The 27,404-nt window shown below is 51.4% G+C and overlaps 1 protein-coding gene across 1 annotated transcript in view; it reads left to right on the top strand.

Annotated features, from left to right (window-relative positions):
* LOC135964491 (SH3 domain and tetratricopeptide repeat-containing protein 1-like) overlaps nucleotides 1-27,404 on the top strand; it is a 412,105-nt gene that overhangs the window by 31,465 nt on the left and 353,236 nt on the right. Inside the window, exons 3-6 of the mRNA XM_074000279.1 lie at nucleotides 11,013-11,193; nucleotides 12,369-12,519; nucleotides 15,712-15,834; nucleotides 16,542-16,698. Coding sequence (XP_073856380.1) covers nucleotides 11,060-11,193; nucleotides 12,369-12,519; nucleotides 15,712-15,834; nucleotides 16,542-16,698 — 565 coding nt within the window. The 5' untranslated portion in view covers nucleotides 11,013-11,059. The remainder of the gene's footprint in view (nucleotides 1-11,012; nucleotides 11,194-12,368; nucleotides 12,520-15,711; nucleotides 15,835-16,541; nucleotides 16,699-27,404) is intronic.

Raw genomic sequence — 27,404 nt, forward strand, 5'->3', positions numbered from 1 at the left:
TGTCTGTCCTGTGTGGAGAGCCGTTTCCGCTTGTTTCTTTAAATGCTATGGGAAAAGCAGTGGACCCTGTGCTGTCTGCCGGACAGCTTCAGTCTCCAGGTATTGATTTGGCCAGTTGTCGCTCGCTGTCATCATGGCAGCAGCAGTTGAAGGAACAGCTTGTCTTGATTTGCATTTTTGGGTGTTTGTGCTATTTATAGACAATTAAGACATGGAAGCCTGTTTATGGGAAGCTGGCAAATTCAGCAAAAAATGGAAAAACCTGTTAGCACAGTTTGCACGTGTGCGGGCACAGAGCAGCCAAATAAACACACATGTTTTCCTGTATTTTAAAAACCCATTGGGGAAAAAAAAAAAAAAAAGACATTAAACCATTGCCCAGATGGCTTATAGAGCTAGAGCTTTCTCGTTGAAGTACATGAGTATGGCTGTCAGACATCTGAAACCCAAAGCCATCTTAAAACATCACCATCATTTTGATGCTACCCCTACCCGCCGTGTTTTTCCATTTGTAAGGGACAAGGATCCAGGAAGGAAAGTATCAGCTTACAAAGGCTTTTGTTACAATTAATCGTTCATGTTCTTTCTTTTGGTATCTTATTCTCTGTTTACATTTTATTTTTATTTTTACTTTTTTTGAGACAGAGTCTTGCTCTGTCACCCAGGCTGGAGTGCAGTGGCGCGACCTCGGCTCGCTCCAACCTCTGCCTCCCAGGTTCAAGTGATTCTTGTGCCTCAGCTTCCTGAGTAACTGGGATTACAGGTGTGTGCCACCACGTCCAGCTAATCTTTATGTTTTTAGTAGAGACAGAGTTTCGCCGTATTGGTCAGGCTGATCTTGAACTCCTGAACTCAGGTGATCCACCTGCCTCAGTCTCCCAAACAGCTGAGATTAGAGGTGTGAGCCACCGCCCCCGGCCGCTGTTTCCGTTTTGTAACGCTAGCGTCACCCCAGTGTAGGGTGGTTGGGGTATTGTTCTTCCTGCTTCCTAGTGTATTTCCTCTACAGCATTGATCACTCTTGAACATGCTTTTTGGTTGTCTGTCTCTACCTACAAAACTATATGTTCCCTGGTATATCACCAGTGCCTGGCACGTAGATAGTCAGTCAATATTTGTTGAATGAATGAATGAATGAATGAGCTGAAAGAACCTTCTTCTTCTTTCTTCTGTCACTTCACACCAAATGCTTTTGGAAAATGCTATGTGAACGGGGATCGTAAGCAGCAGAGGTTACACACATTGCTGTGGGATAGCCCATCATCCTCTGATACTTGTCTGGAAGGATGTGGAGTACTTGAGTAGAAATGATACAAGACAACTTCTTCAGGAAATCAGCCAAGTGTCACAGCTTTTCACATAGGCGTGTGATGTTTGCGTATGTGTGTATGAAGAGCTGTCGTGGCCTAGAATCACGGGCCTTTAGATCCCTTGTACAGATAGAAAAGTAAAGGCCGAGGCCCAGGAATGCTGCAGGCCACTGAGGTAGAGTCCCTGTCTGCCCTTCTCAGTGCCCGGTCACTTCTCACTGCACTCCCCTCTTTATTGCTAAAACCACTTTCCCTGACTCTGAATGTGTAACCACGAGGGAGAAAATGTACCCCAGGCTCACAGTTTGTGGAGAAAAAGCCCAGCAGCTGAAAATCATGTTCACAAAATTTGTACCTAGAAAAAGTGGCCATTTCTATAGTGTCTTTAAATTTCCTTGTTTCTCATACATTTTATAAACAAGACAGTAGATGGAGATTTGGGAACAGCAACTTTAGAACAAGGGGGAAAAAATCAAACCTAGAGCCTTCCAGTTTCAGTTTTCTTCTCAGTTTAGGGCTGAGGCACTTTAGCTTCCTGTCTAAGGGACCACTCAAATCTGATTAGAAGCCATTGTGGGCTGGTAATTATCCGTAATTTTAGGAAGACAGATGCAGCACCAACTCTGTTCTCTAATACCAGGCTTATTAATTTTATATTTGTATGGCAGGAGAAGCAGATGGGGAGGTGAGATAAGCGTTCAGATGCTTGGTCATTGATAGCTTTTTACTTCCACGTATTACATGGGGATTTGGGACCCGGGAGGCCTGCTGAGAACTGATGACTATCTGTCCCTTAACCAGCTGGGTTCTTTTTCATCCTGAGCTCAGGAAGATTGCTCCTACTGCAGCCAGGGAAGACAGGTGGTTGGCTGGTTAGAAATCAGGGCAGGTTATTTTCTCTACCTGCAGTTCCCTGTTGCAAAGCAGAGGTATCAAAAAGTTGTCTTCTCTATTGTATTTCAAATCTGGGTGTTTAAAAAATTGTGTAAGCAAATTCAGCATTTCTTTAATGGTAGTTATGTGTGTTCTTGATGCGAATGAGAGGTGCATTCCCTTGTAAAATCCCTGGCACTTTGTAGGAGGACGTGAGCCTTAGAACTGAAGTTGGTTTTCTAGATGATCATGTAGACATGATGCTGAGCACCAGACAAAGATGTTGATTGAAGCGATTTAAAAAAACTTTCTGAGTTCAGATTTTACACCAATATTTAGAAAATCAGCAAAGGAACTTGGAGGAATGTTCTCAGGCATCCAGTTCAGCCCCCTACCCACATTGTCATAAAATCCGAGTGTGTGTACAGGGAGGTGCATTCCTTTCTGTTCTCATCACAGAGCCTTCCCTGGCTCTGCACCTGCCTGTCATGTGCGTCCGTGTGAAGAGACCACCAAACAGGCTTTGTGTGAGCAATAAAGCATTTTAATCACCTGGGTGCAGGCGGGCTGAGTGCTAAAAGAGAGTCAGTGAAGGGAGATAAGGGTGGGGCCATTTTATAGGATTTGGGTAGGTAAAGGAAAATTACAGTCAAAGGGGGGTTGTTCTCTGGTTGGCAGGAGTGGGGGTCACAAGGTGCTCAGTGTGGGAGCTTTTTGAGCCAGGATGAGCCAGGAAAAGGAATTTCACAAGATAATGTCATCACTTAAGGCAAGAACCGGCCATTTTCACTTCTTTTGTGGTGGAATGTCATCAGTTAAGGTGGGACAGGGCATTTGCACTTCTTGTGTGATTCTTCAGTTACTTCAGGCCATCTGGGCATATACGTGCAAGTCACAGGGGATGCGATGGCTTGGCTTGGGCTCAGAAGCCTGACATTGCCCTCTTCCCTACCTTCCCTAGCTTTTCCCTCCTGTGCGGTTCTCTCACAAAGTGAATGGCCTCAGCCACAGCTTCTCTGCAGCTGCATCAGACTGTGGCGACAGGAGTGGTGGCTGCTGCAGGGCCTGCTCTCCCCACGGAGCTCAGTCTTGCTTGCCGCTACAACCTGGTCACCATTTTGCCCCGAAAGTATGTAATTCTACAGAATGAGAGCCCACATGCTGGGGATGGAGGCGTCTTTATCACGGTGCTCTGCATATTTCAATCTTGGGTGGAAAGTGTGGAAAAGTATGTGATACCTGTGGTTGGATGTCAGAAGGACGTTGTGAACTTGATGTGGACTGAGGATATTAAGGTGCAACAGGTACCCCGGCTTCATTAAATGAGACTTCCCTATCTCCTTGCCAGGCACGCGCAGGTGTATGGCCACGTCTTATGTGTTATTCTTATCTAGAGTGCGCCTTGTCGTCATGCTTAAAATTACATGATGATATTCTGCCTCATAGAGTAGGTCCCAAACAGCATTCAACACAGAAATGTACTCTTGCTATTACACATAGAAAGTGCTTTCATATACCAAGTGGGAGAGCAGTCCTAAAATCTGGGCTGGAATCGCAGAAGGAAGGCATTGGAAAGCAACAGATTCCCTAGTCCAAAGCTGATTTTTGATGAACCTAGAAACAGGACCAAGAGAAGTGAATTTGCCTAAGGCCCTGACAGTGTCTCACGGTAGCATCTGAACCTAGCAGTTTCTTGACCTATTTCTTTAAATGATTAGTCATGCTTCCTCTGATTCCTATATAAACATTCATTTATATAATGTTCATTCTTCATTCATTCTTTTATATTCATTTATATAATGTTCCTCATTCATTCTTTTGTTTCAGTGAATTATTGCAGTGCTACCACGAAACAGTATTTGAGTCAAAATGTGGCAGTGTTGATCCCTTCCCAAGGATTTTAGTTGCACAGTTTTTCAAAGTTGTGCTTACAGTTTCTTGTTGGTTGCAAGGTGTCCTTTCAGAAGCCAATTGTGTGGTGTATTTACGTTGATTGTTGGAGGTAGTTGGGTTAGAACCTACTTCGAGTGGCTGGCATGGGCCTGGGGGACAGTGACAGCTGCCTGCTTCATGGGCAGAGATGAAGTAATTGCTTCCTGGGAAGTACCATCCTCCTGGCCACACTCTCCAGCCCATTTCGTTTGTGTTGGTTTCCTTGGCATCTGCACGTTTCTGGCTTCATGTGAGTCTCATTGATTTTAGCGTATGACTTCAGGCTGTGGGGAAGAATGGCCATTTTAGCACAGAGATGCACACAAAGGAACAACTGGCTAAATGTGAGTGAAGACATTTTTGGGGGGATTTCATTTCTTTTATTTTGTAACAGGCAGTCTGGGAAGCAGTCTGGACACGTGGCCTGCGCTGTCACAGTTCCTCCTTGCAGGATCGCAGATGTTTGGAGATTGTAGTGATAACTGTTATCATTGAGAATGTCATTCTCGCAGGCTCTAATAAGTCAGGATGTATTCAGTGTTAATTTGTTAAAGACAACTGTATTTCTAGCCAAATCCATGTTAGACGTTTCTCCTGGCAGTGTTGCGGGGGGGGGGGGGTATTCCCGTGACTTAGTCTTAGGGAAGCACACGCCTTTGAATACTGCTGAAGCTGTGAGTACCCAAAGCGCACCGGAGTACTTTTGCCATATGGGGTGTTAGTCACTGATACACGTCTCAGTCAGACCTGATGGATTCTTGACCCCTTCCTTTTTTAATTTTTTAATTTTTAATTTTAATTTTTGTTTTTTAAGAGCACAACCCCTCAGGTGGCCACCATGAATCTCTGGTGTTTTCAGTTGGCTGCAGCCTATTTGCCATCTCTGGTTCAAACATATTCGAAGCCTGATGATGCTTCCCTCTGTTGTTCTTCTGCTGTGTGACCCCCGCGCCCACAGGGTTCAAGACTGTCAGAGCTGGGGGCCACCTTCACAACTACCAGGGTTTCCGGAACCTCCTTCATCTAGCCCTGGGGATGGAAGAGATGTCATCAGAGGTGAAGGCTTATTAGGTTTACATGCCATTGATAACGAATGAGGAGGTTTTCTTTTATATAAGGGGAGCTTCTTAGAACGTGCTTTACTAGGGTAAAGAAGCTTTTGAGGTTTGCTTTCTGTGGAAAGATATTTTGTGATCCTGCCCTTGCTTTCAACAAAAATATAATTTCCATACCAGTGCATGTTGTATTACTGAGCACTGGCTGACAAATGGTTCTTAACTCGTCATTCACTCAGCCACTGTTTCTTGAATGGCATATGTGTGCCAGCTGTAGTAGGAACTCGCTAGGCTCTAGGACTAACCCTTATGAAATGGGGTCCTAGGGGAAGCAAATGCATATACGTATAAATGTTTGAGGGGATATCAGAGGGGGTGCCTATAGGTGCAAAACTTCATTCATTCATTGCCCCATCTAGGAGGTTTTGTGTCTTAGCAGCATGTTCCATAGCAACACATCCCTCGATCAAAATATTCATCATATTATTTTGAAATTCTCTGCTTAGGTATGTGTTTTTCCGACTAAGTTTAAAACTGGTTAAGGACAGGCTATGGGGTATGTATTATATATATTTACACACACACATATATTTATATATATACACATTACCATTGTAAATTTACAATATATATTTATATATATATACACACATATATATTTCTCCCTCTTTGTATATACACACACACCACACACATATATGTACACACACACATATATATGAAATTCTACTGCCAAGTACAGAAAGTGAAAACTAGGCAAGGGTTCTTTTAGTGTTCATGAAAAAATAGATGTGTTAGTTGAGAGCGTCCTTCAGTTACCAGGGGAAAGACAGGATGGGTTCACAAAGGGAGACAGTGTTTTGTTTTTGTTTTTTCTTTGTTTAACTCTTGAATTCAAAATAATCCAGACTTACGGAAAAGTTGCAAAAATAGTACAGAGAATTCCCATATACTCTTCCCTCAGATTCCCCAAACATTTCACCCCATTTCTACTTTCTCTTTCTTTCTCTGTGGATATAATTTTTTTTTTTTTCTGAAATGTTTGAGAGTGGAAGGTAGAATGCAGGGCAGGGTGAAAGGTGGAAGGAGACAGGTAGGTTGGGAGGCTTTTTTTTTTTTTTTTAAACCTTCAGAGATGGAGTTTCGCTCTTGTCCCCCAGGCTGGAGTGCAATGGCACGATCTCGGCTCACTGTAACCTCTGCCTTCTGAGTTCAAGTGATTTTCCTGCTTCAGCCTCCCGAATAGCTGGGATTACAGGCACCCACCACCATGCTTGGCTAATTTTTTGTATTTTTAGTAGAGGGGTTTCACCATGTTGGCCAGGCTGGTCTTGAACTCCTGACCTCTGATGATCCACCCACCTTGGCCTACCAAAGTACTGGGATTACAAGCATAAGCCACTGTGCCTGGTGATTGGGAGGCTTTTGCAGTAACCCAGAGAGCTATGATGAGGGCTGGACCTGGTTGGAAATGATGAGAAAGGTGAGAAGTGGTTAGGTCTGGCATAGAGTTTGAAAGGAGAGTTTAAATGGGTTAGATGACAAGAGAGAGACATGGCTCTGAAGGCATAGTAGCCCTTGCCCTGCTGGGCCGGACGAGACAGGCAGCCTAGGGCTACTACCACACCCTGCGGGCAGCTCAGGACCTGGGCCAGCGGAGGAACCAGGCAGTGGTGCTGGCCAACTTCGGGACCCTGTGCCTGCACGCGGGTGCCAGCAGCATGGCCCAGCACTACCTCCTGGAGGCCGTGCGGCTGTTATCGAGGCTGCCCTGCAGGGAGTGTGGCCGGGACTTCACCTATGTGCTCCTGTGGCTGGGCCACCTCTGCACCCGTCAGGGCCCGGAAAAGCAGGGCAAGGGCTACTATGACTGGGCCCTTCTGGTCGCTGTGGAGATGGGCCATGTGGAGAGTGAGTGCCCCGGTTCCTCCTGTATGCCTTCCGGGGCCACTCGGGTCAGGGCACACCTGGGGTTTGTGATTCAGAAACAAGTGGTGGTTTTTCCACCATTGAAAGTGCTGAGTCATGGCCAGCAGCAGATGTTGGCAAGCGCCCTGGAGACAGGCGGTTCCCACACAGGGCCAGGCCCTCTGCCCTACTGGGGCAGCCAGCTCTTCCCAGTTTGCCCCGGGACCATGCTGCCTTGAGCACGGAAAGTCCTGCGTGCTGGGAATCCCTAGCCATAACCCTGGGATCAAGGCAGGCTCTGCTGAGCTGGGACTTGGGGCCCCTCCATGAGCCAGGCTGTGAACGCCGGTTCTTGTGCCTGTGTTATCTGCTTGGTATGTTGGCAGCCTGCGCACCTGTCATCCCACTTCACAGAGGACACGGGGCGGGTGATTGCCTAAAGCCGCAGAGCAGTTCATGCAAAAGCAGCTTGTTGTGCACTGTGTGTGTCAGGCCCCACCCACAAATGGGGCTTGTGGGGTCCTCGGGTGGCAGGGACTGAGCGTGGGAATGTGAGCTTTAGGCCAGAGAAGCCACAAAAGGGTGAGTGGCGTGATGGCGGGCCAGCACTTGGCCCCGGGTTAGGGAAGCCTCTTTAGTCTGGGACCAGAGGGTTGAGAGGATTTAGTCAAGTAATAGGTGGTGGGGGAGGGCCTGGTGGTGTAGCCTGTGTGAAGGACCAGGGATAAGCTAGTGGGGGTGAGTGGTGGTGAGTGAGTGGGGGTAAGTGAGCGGGGGTGAGTGAGTGGGGGTGAGTGAGCGGAGGTGTGATGGGGGTGAGTGAGTGGGAGTGTGAGCGGGGATGAGTGCGGTGTGAGCAGGGGTGAGCGAGTGGGGGTGAATGAGCGGGGATGAAGGGGGTGTGAGCGGGGAAGAGTGGGGGTGATTGGGGTGAGTGAGTGGGGGTGATTGAGTGGGAGTGATTGAGTGGGGGTGAGTGAACGGGAGAGTGAGCGGGGATGAGTGAAAGGGTGAGTGAGCAGAGGTGTGATGGGGGTGAGTGAGCAGGAGTGTGAGCGGGGATGAGTGGGTTGTGGTGGTGTGAGTGGGGGTGAGCAGGAGTGTGAGTGGAGATGAGTGAGTGGGGGTGAGTGATTGGAGGTGTGATGGGGGTGAGTGAGTGGTAGTGTGAGCAGGGATGACTGAGTAGGGGTGAGTGAGCGGAGGTGTGATTGGGGTGAGTGAGCGGAAGTGTGAGCGGGGATAAGTGGGGTGTGAGCGGGGGTGAGTGAGCAGGGCTTATGCAGGGAGGTGCAGAGTTAGGAGTGGGTGGATTGGGTGCTGGATGGTGAGAAGCTCTTCTGGAGAGCTAAGCAGGGCCTGGGGCCTCAGGCTGTGGCTTGGCCTTTTCCCCAAGAGCACTGGGGAGCCATGGAGTGCTATCGAACAGTCACTGCAGACTGAGCAGTGAATGGATAGTAGGTGGGCAGGGCTGTCTGAAATCTAGGCCGCAGAGGATAGATGAGGAAGTTGAGTCCAGGGAAATGGCCGAGACAAGGGATACTGTTGTGGGTCCCCTCTGCCTTGCAGCGCTTTGTCATGGCATAGTGAGACCACTCAGAGGTGCCTCCTGTGGCCTGGACCAGAGCCCCAGGGGCTGTGGCCAAATCTGCCCATTTCCCAGCACAGGCCTGGCACCCACTCCTGGCCCTAGGAGGGATGAGATTTTGGGAAGGACCGTGTGAAGGGGCCCCGGTCCCACACATCTGCCCAAGGAGGGGTGGGGGGTTCAGACCCAGGCTTCTTCCCCAGGGGCATTCCCTGACTGGAAGGAGACCCTCCAGGAATCCAGCGCCCCAACCCCCACTGCAGCCTCCCGTGGCTCCTGGCACAATAGCCTGTGGCACCTCCTCCTGTGAGGCCCTCCCCAGGATGCTGGGGGATTCAGACTTGGAAATGCAGGCCAGGGAACGGGGATCATGCTTTCCTATCTCCCCACCCTGCGCTGAACGGTCGAGGAGACCGAGGGCGGGGCTGCTACCCCACATGCTTACTTGGGGTCATTTTTGAGTCACTTTTGGTAGTTTGTGTCTTTCTAGGAGCTTGGCTGTTGTGTCTAGATGGTCTGATTTGTTGGTCTACAGTTGTTCGTAGTGTTTTCATGGAATCCTTTTATTTCTGTCAGGTCGGCAATAATGTTTCCTCTTTCATTTCTGATTTGAGAAACTTGGGTTTTTAATTTTTTATTTATTTCTTTTTATTAGAGATGGGGTCTCATCATGTTCCCCCAGGCTGGTCTTGAATGCTGGCCTCAGCGATCCTTCCACCTCGGCCTCACAAAGCGCTGGGATGACAGGCGTGAGCCATGGGGCTCAGTCTCTGATTTTAGTCATTTGTGTCCATCTTTCTTTTCTTGGTCAGTCTGGTGAAAGATTTGTCAATTTTGTTATTATTTTCAAAAAACCCACTTTTGGTTCTGTTGATTATCTCTTTTGTTTTTCCATTCTCTGTATTTTTACTTCCCATTTCCACTCTCATGTTTATTATTTTCTTCCTTTTATTTGCTTTGGGTTTAGTTCATTATTTTTCTAGTTTCTCAAGGTGGAAGGTTAGGTTTTTGATTTGAGATTTTTCTTCTTTCTTTGAATGTAGACATTTACAGTTATAAATTTCCCTTTCAGCACTGCCTTAGCTGCATCTTGGAATTTTTGATACACTGTGCTATTTTTTTTTTTTTTTTTAAGACAGAGTTTTGCTCTATTGCCCAGGGTATGGTGAAGTGGTGCAATCTTGGCTCACTGCAACTTCTACCCAGGTTCAAGCCATTCTCATGCCTCAGCCTCCCGAGTAGCTGGGATTACAGTCATGCACCACCCCACCCGGCTAATTTTTATATTTTATTTTTTTATAGAGATGGGATTTCACCATGTTTCCCAGGCTGATCTCAAACTCCTGGACTCAAGCGATCCTCCCACCTCGGCCTCCCACAGTGCTGGGATGACAGGCGTGACCCACCGCGCTGGCCCGGGCTGTGCATTTGTTTGCATTCTTCTCAAATTAGTTTTCAGTTTCCCTGATGGTCTCTTTGACTCACTGGTTGTTTAGGAGTGTGTAATTTCCACATATTTTTGAATTTCCCACATTTCCTTCACTGTTGATTTCCAGTTTTGTGCCAGTACAGCTGAAGAACACCTCTGCTTCGGTCTCAGTCCTTCTCCATTCACTGCGGCTCATTTTGTGGCCTGGCACATGGTCTGTCATGGGAAATGTCCCCTGGGTGCTCGAGAGGACTGTGTATTCAGCTGTTGTTGGGTGGCGTGTGTAACAGATGTCCATTCAGCGTACCTGGTTTCCTGTGTTAATCTCCGGAATGTTTCTGGCACTAGAAAATCAGAAACTTTCCATCGTTCCCAGCGCCCTGGCTTTGGGAGAGGCCAGTGAGCCTGTGGCTTGGGAGCCTGGTTGCATGAAAGAAGCATGTGTGGGAACGCCAGGGCCTGGCTTTGAACCCCATTCCGCCAACATGATGCCGTGTGTGGCAGACATGACGCTTGGCTTTGCTCTCTCAGGGTTCCATGTGCGACAGGGTCTACTTGTGCCCCTGGCCTCATCAGCTTAGGCTGAAGGCGGCCCTGGTCCTGGCCAGAGGGGCTTTGTGAAGCAGAAATAGATGGCCTGGTGCAGGGGCCGAGCCTGGCCAGGACCTCGGCCCTGGGAGTTGTAAAGAAGGCCGGACTCTACCGTGAGCCTCTGCACCAAGGTGTGCCCATGTGACTGTGTGCTCGGCGTCTGCCCTGGCACGGGTGCATGGCCTGTCTGCGCTCAGTCTCCCCGCCTATGGGGCCCAGACTCATAGAGGTGTGAAAGAGGCAAGCACAGCGCAGGGGCCTCCGAGCCCAGCCAGCCTGGCTTTGATGCTGGGAGACTAACGTCTTCCATTTTGTCTTCTGCCCAGGCCAGTTGCGGGCCGTTCACCAGCTGTGCTACTTCTATAGCAGCGTCATGCCCAGCGAGGCCCAGTGTGTCATCTACCATGAGCTCCAGCTCTCCCTGGCCCGCAAGGTGGCCGGCAAGGTGCTGGAGGGGCAGCTCCTGGAGACCATCAGTCAACTCTACCTGTCCCTGGGCAACAAGTGGTAAGGGCTGGCTTTGCAGTGGTGGAGGTGGGAGCGGGCAGGGCCGGTAGGGGTGCACAGGGAAGCTGGCCCAGGACCCCAGCAGCCCCTCTCCTTTTGATCATTCGGTTCCTTGGCATCAGATGTTTTGAGCTGGTGGGCCTGGGGTCGTCCCAGGGCTGCTGCTGGCCCGTGAGTCCCAGCTTGAGCGTCCCTTGTTGGGTCAAAGGTCATCTCAACCCCAGCAGAGGCAGTACGTGCACTCTGGGCTGTTCTTCCTACTATGGTGGCTTTTGTCCTCTGACCTCTGCCTGCCCGAATCTTCACTCCTGGCCTTCATCTGTCCCGTTAAATGTGACCACACCAGCCACCTGTGGCTTCGCTCCCACAGAAGACAGAGCCAGTTGTGTCACCTGCTTCCCTGGGACAGGGTTTCAAGGTCTCACGTCCCATATGTGGCCTACTCGGCTTCCCCCAAGCATCCTGACCTGGTGGGGTAACCATGGCCCTGGCCACCCCACCCACAGGGCCCAGTGACATTGCTGCAGTCACACCCCCTCGAGTGTCAGACTTACTGAGAGAGCAAGGAAGGAGCCAGATTCCATGGGGACCCGGGAGACTGCCTCCAGTCTTGGTCTCAGGTTCACAGAAGGAAAATGGGCCAGTGTGCTAGAGCCATGCTTCTCAAAGTGTAGTCCCTGGACCAGTAGAACAGCATCCATGTCACCTAGGAGCTTGTGGCAAGTGGGAGTTCTATGGCCTGCCCCAGGCCTGTGGAGCCGGAAGCTCTGTGGGCAGGGCCAGCAAGCTATAAGGACTGGCCTCCAGGTGACTGTGATGCCTGCACACCTTGAGAACCATCGGCCCAGATAGCCCCTGAACACTAACGGTTCCTGGTGCGTCTGGAGAAGACACAGGCCATGTCTGGGAGGCAGGGGAGATGGACTAGCACACTCCTCCTGCCACAGGGTAGCATGATGCTCGATTCCCTCTGAAGGATGTCCTTCATCTTTTCCATGCCGTGTGTGTTCACCCTGGCCCTCCCAGCAGCCTGGGAAAAGCAGAACACTGCACACACAAGAGGGCCGTTCCCAGTCCTCACATTCCAGATTCATCTGTCACCAGACCCACGGGAGGAGGCAGACTGGTTCCAGGAGGATGAGAGCCCTTGTTCTGATACCTGTGTCTGATTCCAGGGCCTGCAGATCCACTCTGGACTACACCAAGGGAAGTCTGGGGATTTTCATTGACCTTCAGAAGGAAGAGAAGGAGGCGCATGCCTGGCTGCAAGCAGGGAAGATCTATTACATCCTGCGGCAGAGCGAGCTGGTGGACCTGTACATCCAGGTGAGTGGCAAGGGATGCAGGAGGACCCCTGTGCTCTTCACTCTCCATCCCCCCATCCATTCATCCTTCCATCATCTATTTACCTGCTCATCCTTCCATCCATCCATCCATCATCCATCCATCCATCCATCCATCCTTCCATCCTTACATCATCCATCCATTCACCTGTTCGTCTTTCCAAGCATCCATCCATCTATCCATCCATCATCCATCCCTCCATTCATCCATCCATCTATCATCCATCCATCCTTTTATCATCCATCCATTCACCTGTCCATCCACCCATTCACCTATTCGTCATCCATTCACCTGTTCGTCCATCCATCCATCCTTCCATCTATCTTTCCATCATCCATCCAACTGTTCATCCTTCTATCCATCCATCCATCCATCCATCATTCTTCTGTTCACCTCTTCATCCATCCATTCACCTGTTCTTCCATCCTTCCATCCATCTTTCCATCCATCTTTCCATTATCCATCCAACCATCTTCCATCCATCCATGATCCGTCCATTCACCTATCCATCCATCCCTCCATCCATTCTTCCATCCTTCCATCATCCATTCACCTGTTCATTCTTCCATCCATCCATTCATCCATCATCCATCCATCCATCTATCATCCATCCATCCTTCCATCATTCATCCACTCGCCTGCTCATCCTTCCATCCATCCATCCATCCTTCCTTCCTTCTAGCATCCATCCATTCACCTGTTCATCCTTCCATTCACCTTTTCATCCTTCCATTCACCTGTTCATCCTTCCATTCATCCATCCATCCATCCATCCATCTATCCATCCATCCATCATTCATTCATCCATTCTTTTATCATCCCTTCATTCAGCCACCATCCATCCACCTGTTCGTCCATTCATCCATCCATCCTTCCATCATCCATCATTCATCCATCCATCCATTTATCCATTCATTGATATATCCATCCATCCATCTATCATCCATCTATCCTTCTATCATCCATCCACTCACCTCCTGTTCATCCTTCCATCCATCCATTTAACCATTCATTCATCCTTCCATCCTTCCATCATCCATCCATCTTTCCGTCAGCCATCCTTCCATCATCCATCCATTCATCTGTTCATCCTTCCATCCATCCATCCATCATCCATCCATCCATCCATTTATCCATTCATCCATCCATCATCCATCCAGCCATCATCCATCCATCTGTCCATTCATCCATCCATCCTTTTATCATCCATCCTTTTATCATCCATCCATTTATCATCCATCCATTCATCATCCATCCATTCACCCGTCTATCCATCCATTCACCTGTTGATCCATCCATCCGTCCATTCATCCTTCCATCAACCATCCATTCACCTGTTCATCCTTCCATCCTTCCATCCATCGACCTGTTCATCTTTTCATCCATCCACCTGTTCATCCTTCCATCCGTCCAACTGTTCATCCTTCCATCCATCCACCTGTTCATCCTTCCATCCATCCACCATTCATCCATCCGTCATTCATCCATCCATCACACTCAACTCCTGTTCATCCTTCCATCCATCCATCATTCATCCATCTATCCATTTATCCATTCATCCATCCATCCTTCCATCATCCATCCATTCATCTGTTCATCCTTCCATCCATCCATCATCCATCCATCCATCCATCCATCCATCCATCCATCATCCATCCATCCATCATCCTTCTATCTGTCCATTCATCCATCTGTCCATCTATCTGTCCATTCATCCATCCATCATTCTTCCATCCTTTTATCCATCCATTCACCCGTGTATCCATCCATTCACCTGTTCATCCATCCATCGGTCCATTCATCCTTCCATCATCCATCCATTCACCTGTGTATCCTTCCATCCATCCATCATCCATCCACATATCCATTTATCCATTCATCCATCCATCCATCATCCAACCATGCTTCCATTATCCATCCATGCTTCCATCATCCATCCATCCACCTGTTCGTCCTTCCATCCATCCATCATCCATCCACCCATTCATTCATCCATCCATCCATCATACATCCATCCACCCACTAATCTACCCGTAATCCATCCCTCCATTTATCTATCTGTCCATTGGTTTATCCATACATTCGTCTATCCACCATCTAGCCATCAATATGCACATACATCATCTACCCTCCACCCATCCATGCATTATCTACCCACCCATACATACATGCAGACATACACACATCATTCCACCCACCCACCCATCCATCCATCCATCCATCCATCCATCCACCCACCCGTCCGTCCATCCATCCATTCATCTGTCCGTCCGTCCGTCCATCCATCCATCCATCCATCCATCCATCCATCCATCCATCCATCCATCCATCCCAGCATTAATCTATCCACACACCCATCCATCCATCCATCCATCCATGTGTCTACATCTCCTCATCCATTCATCCATCCATCCACTCATTCCTAAGCCACTGCTGAGCACCTGTTGTGTGCCTTTTCCCTCCCTCCAACTGGTTCCTGCACATCCTCCCCCAGTGGCCAGCATCTTCTCCCTGAGGGCAGAGGCGCGGCCCCTCACAGTGCCCAGCACCTGCTGGTATACAGCACATGCTCAAATAATGTGACCACTCAGTTAACACACAGAAGAACTTGCTCCAAGCGACACGTGGCACATCTCCTTACAAAATGAATCTATCATAGTGGCTGTTTTCAGAGGCTTTCCCAAACACAGTGTGATCTGGAACAAATTGTGAAGCCCACGAGCCTGGTGAAGCTTTCGTGATTGAGCACCTGCTATATACCTCCATGAGATGAGGAGAGGGATCAAGAGCTCATGGCCAAGATGGGACCAGGCCCACCCACAAACACTATTGATGTGGCAGGGATGTGGCAACACAGAAAGGAGCCAGGGGATGGGCTCCCAGCAGTCTGGGGGCCACGGAGACTGGTTTGAGTGCAGGGGAAGTGGGCTAGGGCTAGCCCTGGTGGTAGGATTCACAGGTGTCGGGCTCCTGGGCTGCAGCTGCTCAGTCACCTCCTGGCACTCAGGTGCATCAGTTCATTGTCCTCATGCCAGTGGTGGGGGCATCCCTAATGCACAGAGCCTGAAAAACGCTCAGGTGTACCTGTAGTGTGTGAGAGGAAGGAGGCTGGCAAAGGTGGGCGTGGCCACCTCGCCAGGTGTGGGTCTTGAGGGAACTTCTGTCTCCTTTCAGGTGGCACAGAATGTGGTCCTGTACACAGGCGACCCCAGCCTGAGGCTGGAGCTGTTTGAGGCAGCTGGAGACATCTTCTTCAATGGGGCCTGGGAGCGGGAGAAAGCCGTGTCCTTCTACCGGGTGAGCTGGCCTGTGGGCTGATGTGGGTGGGCCTCAGGGGAGCACCTGGAGGGCTGAGGCACAGGTGTGGCAGGGCAGAGGCCTCCCACCTGGAGGCAGGGCCACCCATGCACCTGCTCAGTTTCCAAGTGGTCTCACCGGGAATGATATTGACCATGCCCCTGCCCGGGACAAACGTTTGGGGCCTGGATGTGACAATGGCTCTACCCTTGTACCTGATGATCTCAAGCAACCATGAGCGGGAAGTCCTGTCCCCATCTTCCAGATGAGGAAACTGAGGCTCAGAGAGGCACAGGGACGTGTCAAAGGACACACAGCATGTCAGTGGGAGGCCCAGGTCTGCTTGCACCCTGAAGTGGGTCAGCTTCTCCCTTCCTCTGAGCTCACGGTGTGGCTCAGCCCTGGGCACAGATAAATGCGGTGTTTTTAGAGCAGAGAGGAGTGCTGGCTCCCCCCATCCAGACCCCCTGGTGCCCAGGTGGGAAAGGCTGGTCTGAGGCTGCTGGGTGTAGCTGGATGGGCCTCAGGTGACTCTTCAGCCCCCAACTTAGGTGTCTGAACTGTGTGTTATCCCAGAGCACAGAGCTGTGTGGAGGTGCAGGGGTAGCTGGGGTGTGGGAAGCTCCAAGCACATGTTTGAGCTCTGAGGAGGGCGCTGGGCAAGGTGGGTGCTGCGGGAAACCTGACCCCACCTGCCTGTGTGGTAGGACCGGGTCCTGGCCCTGGCAGTGACTACGGGCAACTGCAAGGCGGAGCTGCAGCTACAGCTGTGCAAAAAGCTGGTGGCACTCCTGGCCACACTGGAGAAGCCCCAGGACGGCTTGGAGATTGCCTACATGGCCCTAGCACTCAGCATCACTCTGGGTAAGTCCCCTGAGCCCCCACCCTGCCAGGACCCACACTTTGCCAGAGCCCAGCCTCCAGGTCTGCAGGGCAGGAGCTGAAACAGCTGCTGGATTTTCCTGGTCTCCTGTCCAGGCAGGCAGATCTGCCCAACTGGCTTCCCTGTCTGGCTGTGGGGCACGGCCCGAGGTCTCTCAGGCAGTGTAGAGCTCCCTGCCTGACTGAGCTCTGCTTCCTCTGCCTGTTCCCGCTGCTGACCACAAGGGCCGCCCAGTGTGCCCTCTGCCTTCCAGACATGCCAGGCATCTCGTTGGTCCCTGTATGTGCCAGGCTGAGTGACACATTCCCTTTATCTTGTGCCCTTCCCAACCTCATCAACCACATGGCTCTCTGGCTGATAAAATCCCAGTTCCCCTTCCAGCAGTCTGCCCCTTAAGGCCGGGCATCCCCTGGTGCTGTGCCAGGGTCATCTGTCCCCCTCCAGAGACAGGGAACCCTAGGCAGGCCGCATGCCCCAGCACCTTGTGCCCCGTGGCCCAGTACACAGTAGGTGTGCAGCTGACTCCCCAAAGTAGGGGGCTCTGATTGTGACACACGCAGGAGGAGTCAGATGTCACGTCTGTGGGTTGCCTGGAGCCGGGGTGCCCGGGAGCACCTGGACTGCATGGCTTTTGGGCTCCCCTGGTTAAAACCAGTGAGCAAAGGCAGGTGGCTATGTGTAGGCACAGAGCTGGGCCATCCAAGTCCGACTTTGCCAAAGCCTCACAGTAGACAGGGGCAGGCCTTATTAGTTCTGCTTTGCAGATGGGAAAGTGAGTCTGGGAACCTGGAAGGGACTGGCCAGAGCTGCCCAGGCGACCGCAGGTGCCTGCAGGCAAGCCAGGTGCTGCCCGGGGTCTTCATACCTGCTGCTGAGGGGCCTGTGCCCTCCCTGCCCCAGGGAGCCGCGTCCTTACACCTGCCCCTTTGGCCTGCACCCCAGGAGACCGTCTGAACGAGCACGTGGCCTACCACTGGCTGGCCGCCCTGCACCATCAGCTGGGCCAGGGCAAGCTGGCGGAGCACTTCTACCTCAAGGCCCTGTAGCTCTGCAACTCGCCACTGGAGTTCGACGAGGAGACCCTCTACTACGTGAAGGTGTACCTGGTGCTCGGTGACATCATCTTCTACGACCTGAAGGTGGGTGGGGAGGGGCAGGGCTCGGGGTGTTCCCGGCCCCCTTGGAGTGGGATCTCTACCCAGACCCAGAGGCCTGGGTTCCAGCCTTCCTTAGGAATGGCCCAGTGGCCTCCCTGGAGCTCTGCACGTGGCTGGAGGAACCGGCAATGTTGGCAGATACAACCCAGCTCCCAAGCTGGCCAGGCCCCACCCTCAAGAACTCAGTCTCAGCCAGGGAGGCTGACACATGAGTGGGCAATGGTGGCCTCTGGGTAAAGAAGGGGGATTGTAGTCAGGGGGACCCTCCTGGAGGAAGTGACACCAAAACTGAGTCTTGACAGTCAAGTGTCAAGTTGCATTTAACAAAGAAAACAGGGTCGGGAGAAGGACATTTCGGAAGATGGCATCATCCTCACATTGAATCCACGTTGCAAGATCCAACCCAAATCGTGGCGCCTCCTCTAGGAAGCCTGCCCAGGGTGCCAGCCTGCACTGAGCAACTCCTTCCTGGAGTCCCGAGATACCTTGAATCTTCACATCACCCAGGAAGGGTGGGGTGGGACCAGTGTCTTACCATCGGGTTCACAGACAGGGAAACCCCAGCTCAGGGCAGGTACAGTGGGGCAGGGCCTCAACCAGCCAGGCTGAGGCCTTGCTGGGTCGAGTCTGTCTGGAGCGGAGGTGCTGTGCTCCCTCTGCCCCCAGCCCTGCCCGGGTGGAGAGCTGGGAGTGTCAGACTCAGACCTGGGGTGTCTCCACCCCTCTGCCCAGCAGGCACCGCCCCTCCTCAGCATCACACCGGCACCGCATCAGTGCTCCTTATGGGCTGAGGGGCCAGGGCACTCCAGTCCAGGGGCCGAGATCTTGGGGTCCTTAGAACAACATGAGGAGCTGGGGCAGCCCTACGACCTCGCCCCGTATCGTATCCCCCACCGCAGGCCTGGGGCTGCCCGGGAGGCCCCCGCCCAGTGCTGGCGACACCTGGTGGTCAGAAGTGGTCCCTGTGGCCTCCCAAGTCCCAGCCAGACAGGGAGGTGCCAAGTGTCAGACTCAGGGACGCTGCTCACCACTCAGGGGCTCGCCTGGGACCCAGGGGGCGGGCCTCCCAGAAGAGGCCTTTATCTCTCTTGGTCAAGCCTGCCGCCCACTCCGCCTGCCCAGGAGGAAGGAAAGGGCCAAGTAGTACCTGAGAGGCCAAAGTCCACAGTTGGGGTTGAGGGGCAGAGGCCTCCTTCACCTCCTTCCCATGCACAGCCCTCTGGGCGTCATCGTGACTATGCTGTCAGCGCAGGCCAGCTTCCCACAGGGAGGCCCCTTGGAATTCCCCAAGGGCGGCTGTCTTTCCAAGGCTACACCCTCCTCCTTGTAGAGGAGGCTCTGGACCCAGGGCCCAGAGGAGTAGGAGAAAACGCCGGGCTGCATGGGGCCTGGAAGGCTGGCAGAGAGGCAGGGGTAAATGGGCATCTTTGCCGATTGCCTCTAAAATGGGGTCCCCTTTAGTGTACACGTGAGAGGGAGCCCTGGAATAGGGAGGATTAGGTGTGTCCTGGCTCAGCCTGCCACTCACTAGCTGTTGCACTCACTACAGGCACATGGAAATGCACACGCAAATGCACACGGGCACAGGCACATGCACACACAGCACGCGCACACACAGGTGCACACACGCACACACAGACATGCACACAGGCACACACAGGGACACGCACACACAGGCACACAAACACGCACAGGCACACGCACAGGCACACGCAGAGACATATGCATTGGCTGGCTCCTTCCTGTTTAGTTGGGATGCCCCCACCCCTTCAGGAAACCTTTGCCTTCCACCCCCGGCTGAGTCTGGGGCCTCCTGGGCCCCCCACAGGCTCCTGGGCTTCCCTCTGCCATAGCCTGGGCCACCCTGTGTGGTCAGTGTTTACTCCCAGGTCTCTCAGACTGGGAGCAAGTTCGTTAGGCTCAGCCACTCACCCAGCACAGAGTCCAGTGTTTGCCTGGGCCGGGGGCGTTGGATGAGCAGTGGCGGTGACTCGGGGCCTTGTCACGCCCCTGCTCCATGTGTGGGGCGGGGCAGTGAGGGAATGGACTGCTGCATCTTGGACTTTGTCCTTGACCCTGGGAGCCATCTTGAGATGGTAAAGAGGGACAGGCCAGGCATGGGTCTTAGAGAGGTTCCTTGGGTGGCCCCATGTGGAGGAGGCGCCTGGGGAGAAGCCGGGTGGAGGGTGGGAGGGTGAAGGAGGAGGTCTGGGAGGCGGCATCCCAACCCAGGGATGGTGAGTTTGGGCCAAAGATGCATTGAAAATGGGACTGGATGTCTGGGGAGTCACACTCCGTCAATATTTCAGGGAACATTGCCAGAGAGGACACCTGTGAGATGGTTTTGTACCTGGCCTGTCCCGTGGAGGGCCTGGAAATGGTCAGCATGGACAGGGGCCAGAGGGGAGCCTGGGTCACTCAACGCTGTGCCCCTGCTGTGGCTCGGAGCCACGGGTCCTGCATGGAACTCTCAGAGCAGGCAGGATCTGCCCTGACCTCAGCCCATGGGGAAAGCAGCCACTGCCTGCGGAGAGGGTGGCACTGGGGCAGGAGGCTTGGGGTGAGTGGGGCGTAGGGGCAGTCAGGAAGGCTTCCAGGGGTGTAAGGGTCGTCCCCACTTCCTGCAGCTGAGACCACAGCAGTGTAACAGGTTTCGGGGCTCATGGGGTGAGCCAGCATTGGCTGGACACGTGGAATGACCTGGAGACAGGAACGGCCTCTGGGAAGACGGGCTCCGAGTCCCCCTTTTGCTGAGCATGACCTGTCCCCTTCAGGACCCGTTTGAGTACTACCAGCTGGCACTGGCAGCCGCCGTGGACCTGGGCAACAAGAAGGCACAGCTGAAGATCTACACGCGGCCCGCCACCATGTCCCAGAACTTCCTCCTGGACCGTGAGAAGTCGCTCCTCTTCTACCAGAAGGCCAGGACCTTCGCCACAGAGCTCAACGTCCGGAGGGTCAACCTGCCTCCTCTGCCACTCTGCGGGTGGGCCCCCTGGTTGGCCCCCAGCCACTCTGGCTGAGGACAGCATCCAAGGGAGTGGGTTTTGTGCAAGAAGGATGGTCTCCTCCCTCTCCTGGTGTCTCCCGTGGCTCATTTTCTGGGAAATGGGGCATGAAAGGAGGGTTCAAATAGCAATAAATTTTTCTTTGCAATAACCTACCGAAGTCCCCAGGGCATCCTTCCCTGTGTGCTTCCTGGGCTGTGTCTAGGGGCCAGCCCCTTCCCTGGTGGCAGCCCTCTGATCTTGGGGAAGAGAAGGACCGTGAGTTCAACAGACCTGGGCCAGGTCACCATGAGCCTCGGTTTCCTCGGTGGCCAGAGGGGAGATGGTGGTGGAACTCTCTGGGCAGCTCCCTGCTTTCCCTGCTCAGAGCTTTTGCCGTAGGTCTCGTGTCGCCCTTGACTTTAACCTTCAGGCCACTGTGCCCGGATGTGGGGTCTGCTAGTGTCCCTGTTCGCCATTGAAGAAATAGAGGCACAGAGAGGTTAGGTGTCTGGCCCACCGTCACACAGCAGCAGGTAGGGGCGGAGACGCAGAGCCCAGTACACTGACCACCACACCACCCTGCCAGCCTGCAGCCAGGAAGGTGTCCCCCATTAGGACCCAAGGTCAGCTCCTGGACCTCTCTTGTGGTGTCGGGAGAGCCACAAGCCAGTGACGGTGGCCCCGGGGATCCCTCACTCAGTGTCCTCTGCTCCCAGACTTGGTTGGGCTGAGCCTGGCCAGTCCCACCTCTGGCCACTGGTCAGCCCTGTGGGAAGTGAGATGCAGGGATCTCTGCCTGTGTAGATGCTGCTGCCCAGTATTGAAAGCCTTATCTGGGCTGCCCCCAAGCCATCCCCACATACCCCTCCCCTTCCGGTCCCCGGCCCTCATCTCAGTCCCTGGAATCCCAGGTTTTCCTTGTTGGAATCTCTTGGCCTTAGGGAACACAGCTCACACGGTCTCTTTGCCAGTTTACAGCAAGAAAACCGAGGTTCAGAGACTGTGGGTGTCGCACGTGATTCTCACATACACTGCACTCTCCCAGGCCCCTCTCTTAAACACTTTAAATGAGGTGACATTCACATCGCATGCAATGAACTATTTCAACGTGAATAATGTGGTGGCATTTGTGCATTCACAGTCCTGTGCAACCACTCACGCCATCTACTTTCAAAATGTTTTCATCTCCCCAGAAGAAACCTGCCATCCTCACTAAGCTGTTACCCCTCCTTGGTATCCCCCAAGCCCCTCGTTTAATGGAAGGGGAAACTGAGGCCCGGAGAGAGACTTGCCAGTGGGCGGAGCTCTGATCATAAGGAATCAGGCAGCCATCTGCTGCTTCAGTCCTGGGTTGGTTTGCCACCCAGCAGAGGTGACAGAGCCAGGAGGTTCTCGGACCCCATGCTTGCAGCCAGAGCCCTGCCCCGAGCCTCCCCACCAGGGGGCAGCAGAGAGCTTTCCAGAACCGGCCGCGGGACTGGCGGGAAGCAGCGGGTCAGAGCTGCTGACAAACCTCACGTGGACCCCAGATCGCTGTCTCTGTGGGTCGGGCTTGGGAATTGGAGAGGAGGCCGCATGATTGGAAACGTGAAGACGGCATGGCCTGGCTGGAGGAGTGGGAAGCGCCGTCACGTTGACTGGGGACACAGACCTCCTGCCCGCTGGGCCGGGCCTGCAGCCATTCTTCTCGGGGTAGGGTCCGCAGGTCCGGCTTGCTCTCGGCCCCCGACCTGCCTCAGAGTCCGGGGGGCTTTGGAACTGTGCCTTCCCATCTCCACCCACCCTGGCTGGTGCCATGAGGGGCCTGGATCCTGGGATCCTGTTCCTCTTGGGCAGCAGAGACTGGGGGACCAGAGGAGATGATGGGTCTTCAAGCCCCACATTCCAACCCCAGCCCACCACTGACAGTCTGGGGGTTTGAGATGAGGGAGTTGATGTCTCTGAGCCCCAGTTTTGTCACCACTAAAATGAGGCCGACATACTGGGGCAGAGTGCCAGCCCCAGGGCTAACAGGCCTGTTTCCTACTATTCCCTCTTACTCCTAGGAATAGCTCCAACAACCGCACACTAGGGAACGCTCAACCCAGGCCAACTTGTCAGAGGCACGTGAACCAGAGCGACTCCATCTTGAATGGGGGCTGGTTAAAGGGAGGCTGAGACCTGCTGGGCCACATTCCCAGGAGGCTAGGCATTCTTCGTCACAGGATGAGATAGGAGGTCCCCACAAGATACAGGTCATAAAGACCTTGCTGATAAAGCAGGTTGCAGTAAAGAAGTTGGCCAAAGCCGCAAACCCAAGATGGCCACGAGAGTGACCTCTGATTGCCCTCACAGCTCATCATGTGCTAATTATAATGCGTTAACTGCTACAAGGCACTCCCACCAGCGCCACGACAGTTTACAGATGCCATGGCAACATCTGGAGGTTACCCTACATGGTCTCGGAAGGGAGGGCAGAAACTCTCAGTTCTGGGAATTGCCCACCCCTTTCCTGGAACACTCATGAATAGTCCAACCCTTGTTTAGCGTATGATCAAGAAATAACCATGAAAATGGGCAACCAGCAGCCTTTGGGGCCACTCTGCCTATGGAGCAGCCATTCTTTTTTTTCCTTTTTTTTTTTTTTTTGAGATGGAGTCTTGCTCTGTTGGCCAAACTAGAATGCAGTGGCATGATCTTGGCTCACTACAACCTCCACCTCGTGGGTTCAAGCGATTCTTCTGCCTCAGCCTTCCTAGTAGCTGGGATTACAGGCACCTGCCACCACACCGTTAATGTTTTGTATTTTAGTGGAGACAGGGTTTTGCCATGTTGGACCAGGCTGGTCTCGAACTTCTCACCTCAGGTGATCCACCTGCCTCGGCATGCCAAAGTTCTAGGATTACAGGAGTGAGCCGCTGCGCCCGGCCAGAGTAGCCATTCTTTTATTCGTTTTCTTTCCTAATAAAGTTGCTTTCACTTTAAGGACTCACCCCGAATTCTTTCTTCCGTGAGATCCAAGAAACCTCTCTTGCGGTCTGGATTGGGACCCCTTTCCAGTAACAAACTTTCTTAACCTCTCAGACCCGTTGTCTCTTCATCTGTAACCAAAGACAAAGCCTCCCCCAAGGTTCCAACAGTGAGGAGAGAACACATGGGAAACGAGGGGCACAGAGTTGGTGTGCAGAACCAATATCACAGACTGGGTGTCAAGCCACTGTCATATTGGAAGTAATATCATGCTCTCCCCTACAAGTTATGAGGAACAATATCACAGGGGGGTATGTACCTTCTCCGGTAGTGGGAGTAGTATTATCATGTCTTCCTTTAGATGACAGGAACAATATCACAGGGTGGGTGTACACCCGTGTGTTTTTGGAAGCAATATCATTCTCCTAGGTTTTATGATTCATGTCACAGGTGATGTGTACACATCATCCACTCACCCCCTGGATATCAGCAATCATATCACAGAAGAGGTGTCCACCCCCTTCGATACTGTCAGCCATATCATCTTCCTCCCGCCTGGATATTAGGAACAATACCCCGGGGTTGGGGGCGGTGTACACCCACTGTGATATCGAAAGTAAACTCAGCCTCTTTCCCGCTGGATATTAGGAACTATATCACAGGTGTGTGTGCACCTTCTGGGATATTGGGAGTACTGTCAGCCTCCAACCCACTGAATATTAGGGATAATATACAGGGGACAGGGTGGTTACATCCCCTGCGATATTGAGAGCAATATTCTTCTCTTTCTCCTGTACATTAGGAACCACATCACAGGGGTATGTACACCTTCTTCGATATTGGGATTAATGTTATTGTCTCCCCCAACTGAACGTCAAAAACGATATCACAGAAGGGTGTACATCCCCTGCGATATGGCCAGTAATATCATCGTCTCTACCTTTGGATACTAGGAACAACATCACAGAGGGTGTGTATACTCCTCAGCAATATTGGGCATAATGTTATCCTCTCTTCCCCTGGATATTAGGAACGATATCCCTGGTGGTGGGAGGTGGAGTACATTCAGAACAACATCACTGAGTGGGTGTCCACCCCCTGCGGTATTGGGTGTAATATCATCCTCTCTTCCCCAGGATATAAAGAACAATATCACAGGAGGAGTGTACAGCCACAGCCCCTGCGTTATTGGGAGTAATAGCTTCTTTTCCCACTCTCGATATAAGGAACAATATGCTAGGGTGGGTGTAGATCCCCTGTGATATTGGACGTATTGTCATCGTCTCCCAACGTGAATATTGGGCGTAGTGTCCCAGGGGGGTGTACGCCTTCTTCCATATTGGGAGTAATATCATCCTCTCCCCTCAGGATTGTAGGCAAAATATCGAAGGGGTTTTACACTTTGTACGATATGGGCAGTAACATCATCCTCTCCCTACCTGGATGTAAGGAACTATATCACAGCCGGCTGTACACTTCTTGCCATATTGGGAGTCTTATCATTCTCTCCCATCATGGATATTAAGAAAAATATTACAAAGGGGGTGTACACCCCCTGAGATATTGAGAGTAATATTATGCTCTCCCCTTCGGGATATTAAAAACAATATCGCAGGAGGTGTGTACAACCCTTGCGATATTGGGAGTCATATCATCCTCTCCCCCTGAATATAAGAAACAATATCACAGGAGGATGTACCCCCCCCCGTGATATGGGAGTCATATCGTGTTAGTCGGAACAATAGCACAGTGGGTGTGTACATCCCCTGCGATATTGCCACTAGTAACATCGCCTCCCTCCCAGGATATAAGGATGAATATCCCAAGGGGGTGTACACCCCTGCGGCGATATTGGCGGTAATATCTTCCTCCCCCCGGCTGGCTATTAGGAACAATGTCACAGAAGGGGTGTACACCCCCTGCTTTATTGGGAGTGATATCATCCTCTCCATCCCTGGATATTAGAAACAATACCACCAGGGAGTGTACACCTCCTGCAATATTCAGACTGATGTCATCCTCTCGCCATCTGGATATTAGGAAACATATAACAGGGGTGGTGTACAACCCCTGCGAAATCGGAAGAAATATCACCCTCTCTACCTTTGGATGTTAGGGAAAATATCACGGTGGAGGTCCACGCCCACTGTGATATTGGGAGTCATATCATCCTCTCCCACCTTGGAAAGAAGGAACAAGATGTCCGACGGGATATACCCACACTACGGTAGTTTTAATACTATCCTCTACCCCCTGGCTACTAGGAATAACATCATAGAGCAGCGTACACTTTCTGTGACAAGAGGAGTAATATCATCCTATCCTGGCCGGATATCAGAAAAAAGGCTATTAATTACTAATATTAATAAATATAAATGATAAATATTAATTATAGATATTAAAATCACAATTAAGATACTAAAATTAACACTGCTTTAAAAAGTTAATCATGAGTATTAATAATTAATATTTAATAATAATAAGACAATTAATAATAAAATATCAACAATTAACGTTACTTAAATCAATACTAAGTGATATTGGCTATAAAATAATAATAATTATTAAGAAATATTATTATTGATAAATGACATTGATATTAAAAATTAATCCTTGGAGTAGATCATAACCTATTCAAACAATTATAATAATTACCGGCTGGCTATTAGGAACAATGTCACAGAAGGGGTGTACATCCCCTGCTTTATTGGGAGTGATATCATCCTGTCCGTCCCTGGATATTAGGAAAAACATCCCCAGGGAGTGTACGCCTCCTACAATACTGGGACTGATATCATCCTCTCGCCATCTGGATATTAGGAAACATATCACAGGGGTGGTGTACAACCCCTGCGAAATCGGAAGAAAGGTCACCCTCTCCGCCTTTGGATGTTAGGGAAAATACCACGGTGGAGGTCCACGCCCACGGTGATATTGGGAGTCATATCATCCTTTCCCACCCTAGATAGAAGGAAGAAGATGACCGACGGCATGTACACACACTGCGCTACTTTCTTTTTTTTTTTTTTTTTTTTTTTTTGAGACGGAGTCTCGCTCTGTCACCCAGGCTGGAGTGCGGTGGCCGGATCTCAGCTCACTGCAAGCTCCGCCTCCCAGGTTCACGCCATTCTCCTGCCTGAGCCTCCCGAGCAGCTGGGACTATAGGCGCCCGCCACCTCGCCCGGCTAGTTTTTTGTATTTCTTAGTAGAGACGGGGTTTCACCGTGTTAGCCAGGATGGTCTCGATCTCCTGACCTCGTGATCCGCCCGTCTCGGCCTCCCAAAGTGCTGGGATTACAGGCGTGAGCCACCGCGCCCGGCCACTGCGCTACTTTCAAAGTCATCCTCTACCCCCTGGCTACTAGAATTAAGACTGTACACTTTCTTCGAAACTGGGAGTAATATCATACTCTTCCGGCCAGATATCAGGAACAAGATTATTAATTATTAATATTAATAAACATAAAAATATATATTAATCATAGACATTAAAAATCACAATTAAGATACTAAAATTAATACTGGTTAAAAAAGTTAATGATGAGTATTAGTAATTAATAATTAATAATCTGAACACAATTAATAATAAAA

Source organism: Macaca fascicularis, chromosome 8 (assembly GCF_037993035.2).
Source record: "Macaca fascicularis isolate 582-1 chromosome 8, T2T-MFA8v1.1".
Classification (NCBI taxonomy): domain Eukaryota; kingdom Metazoa; phylum Chordata; class Mammalia; order Primates; family Cercopithecidae; genus Macaca; species Macaca fascicularis.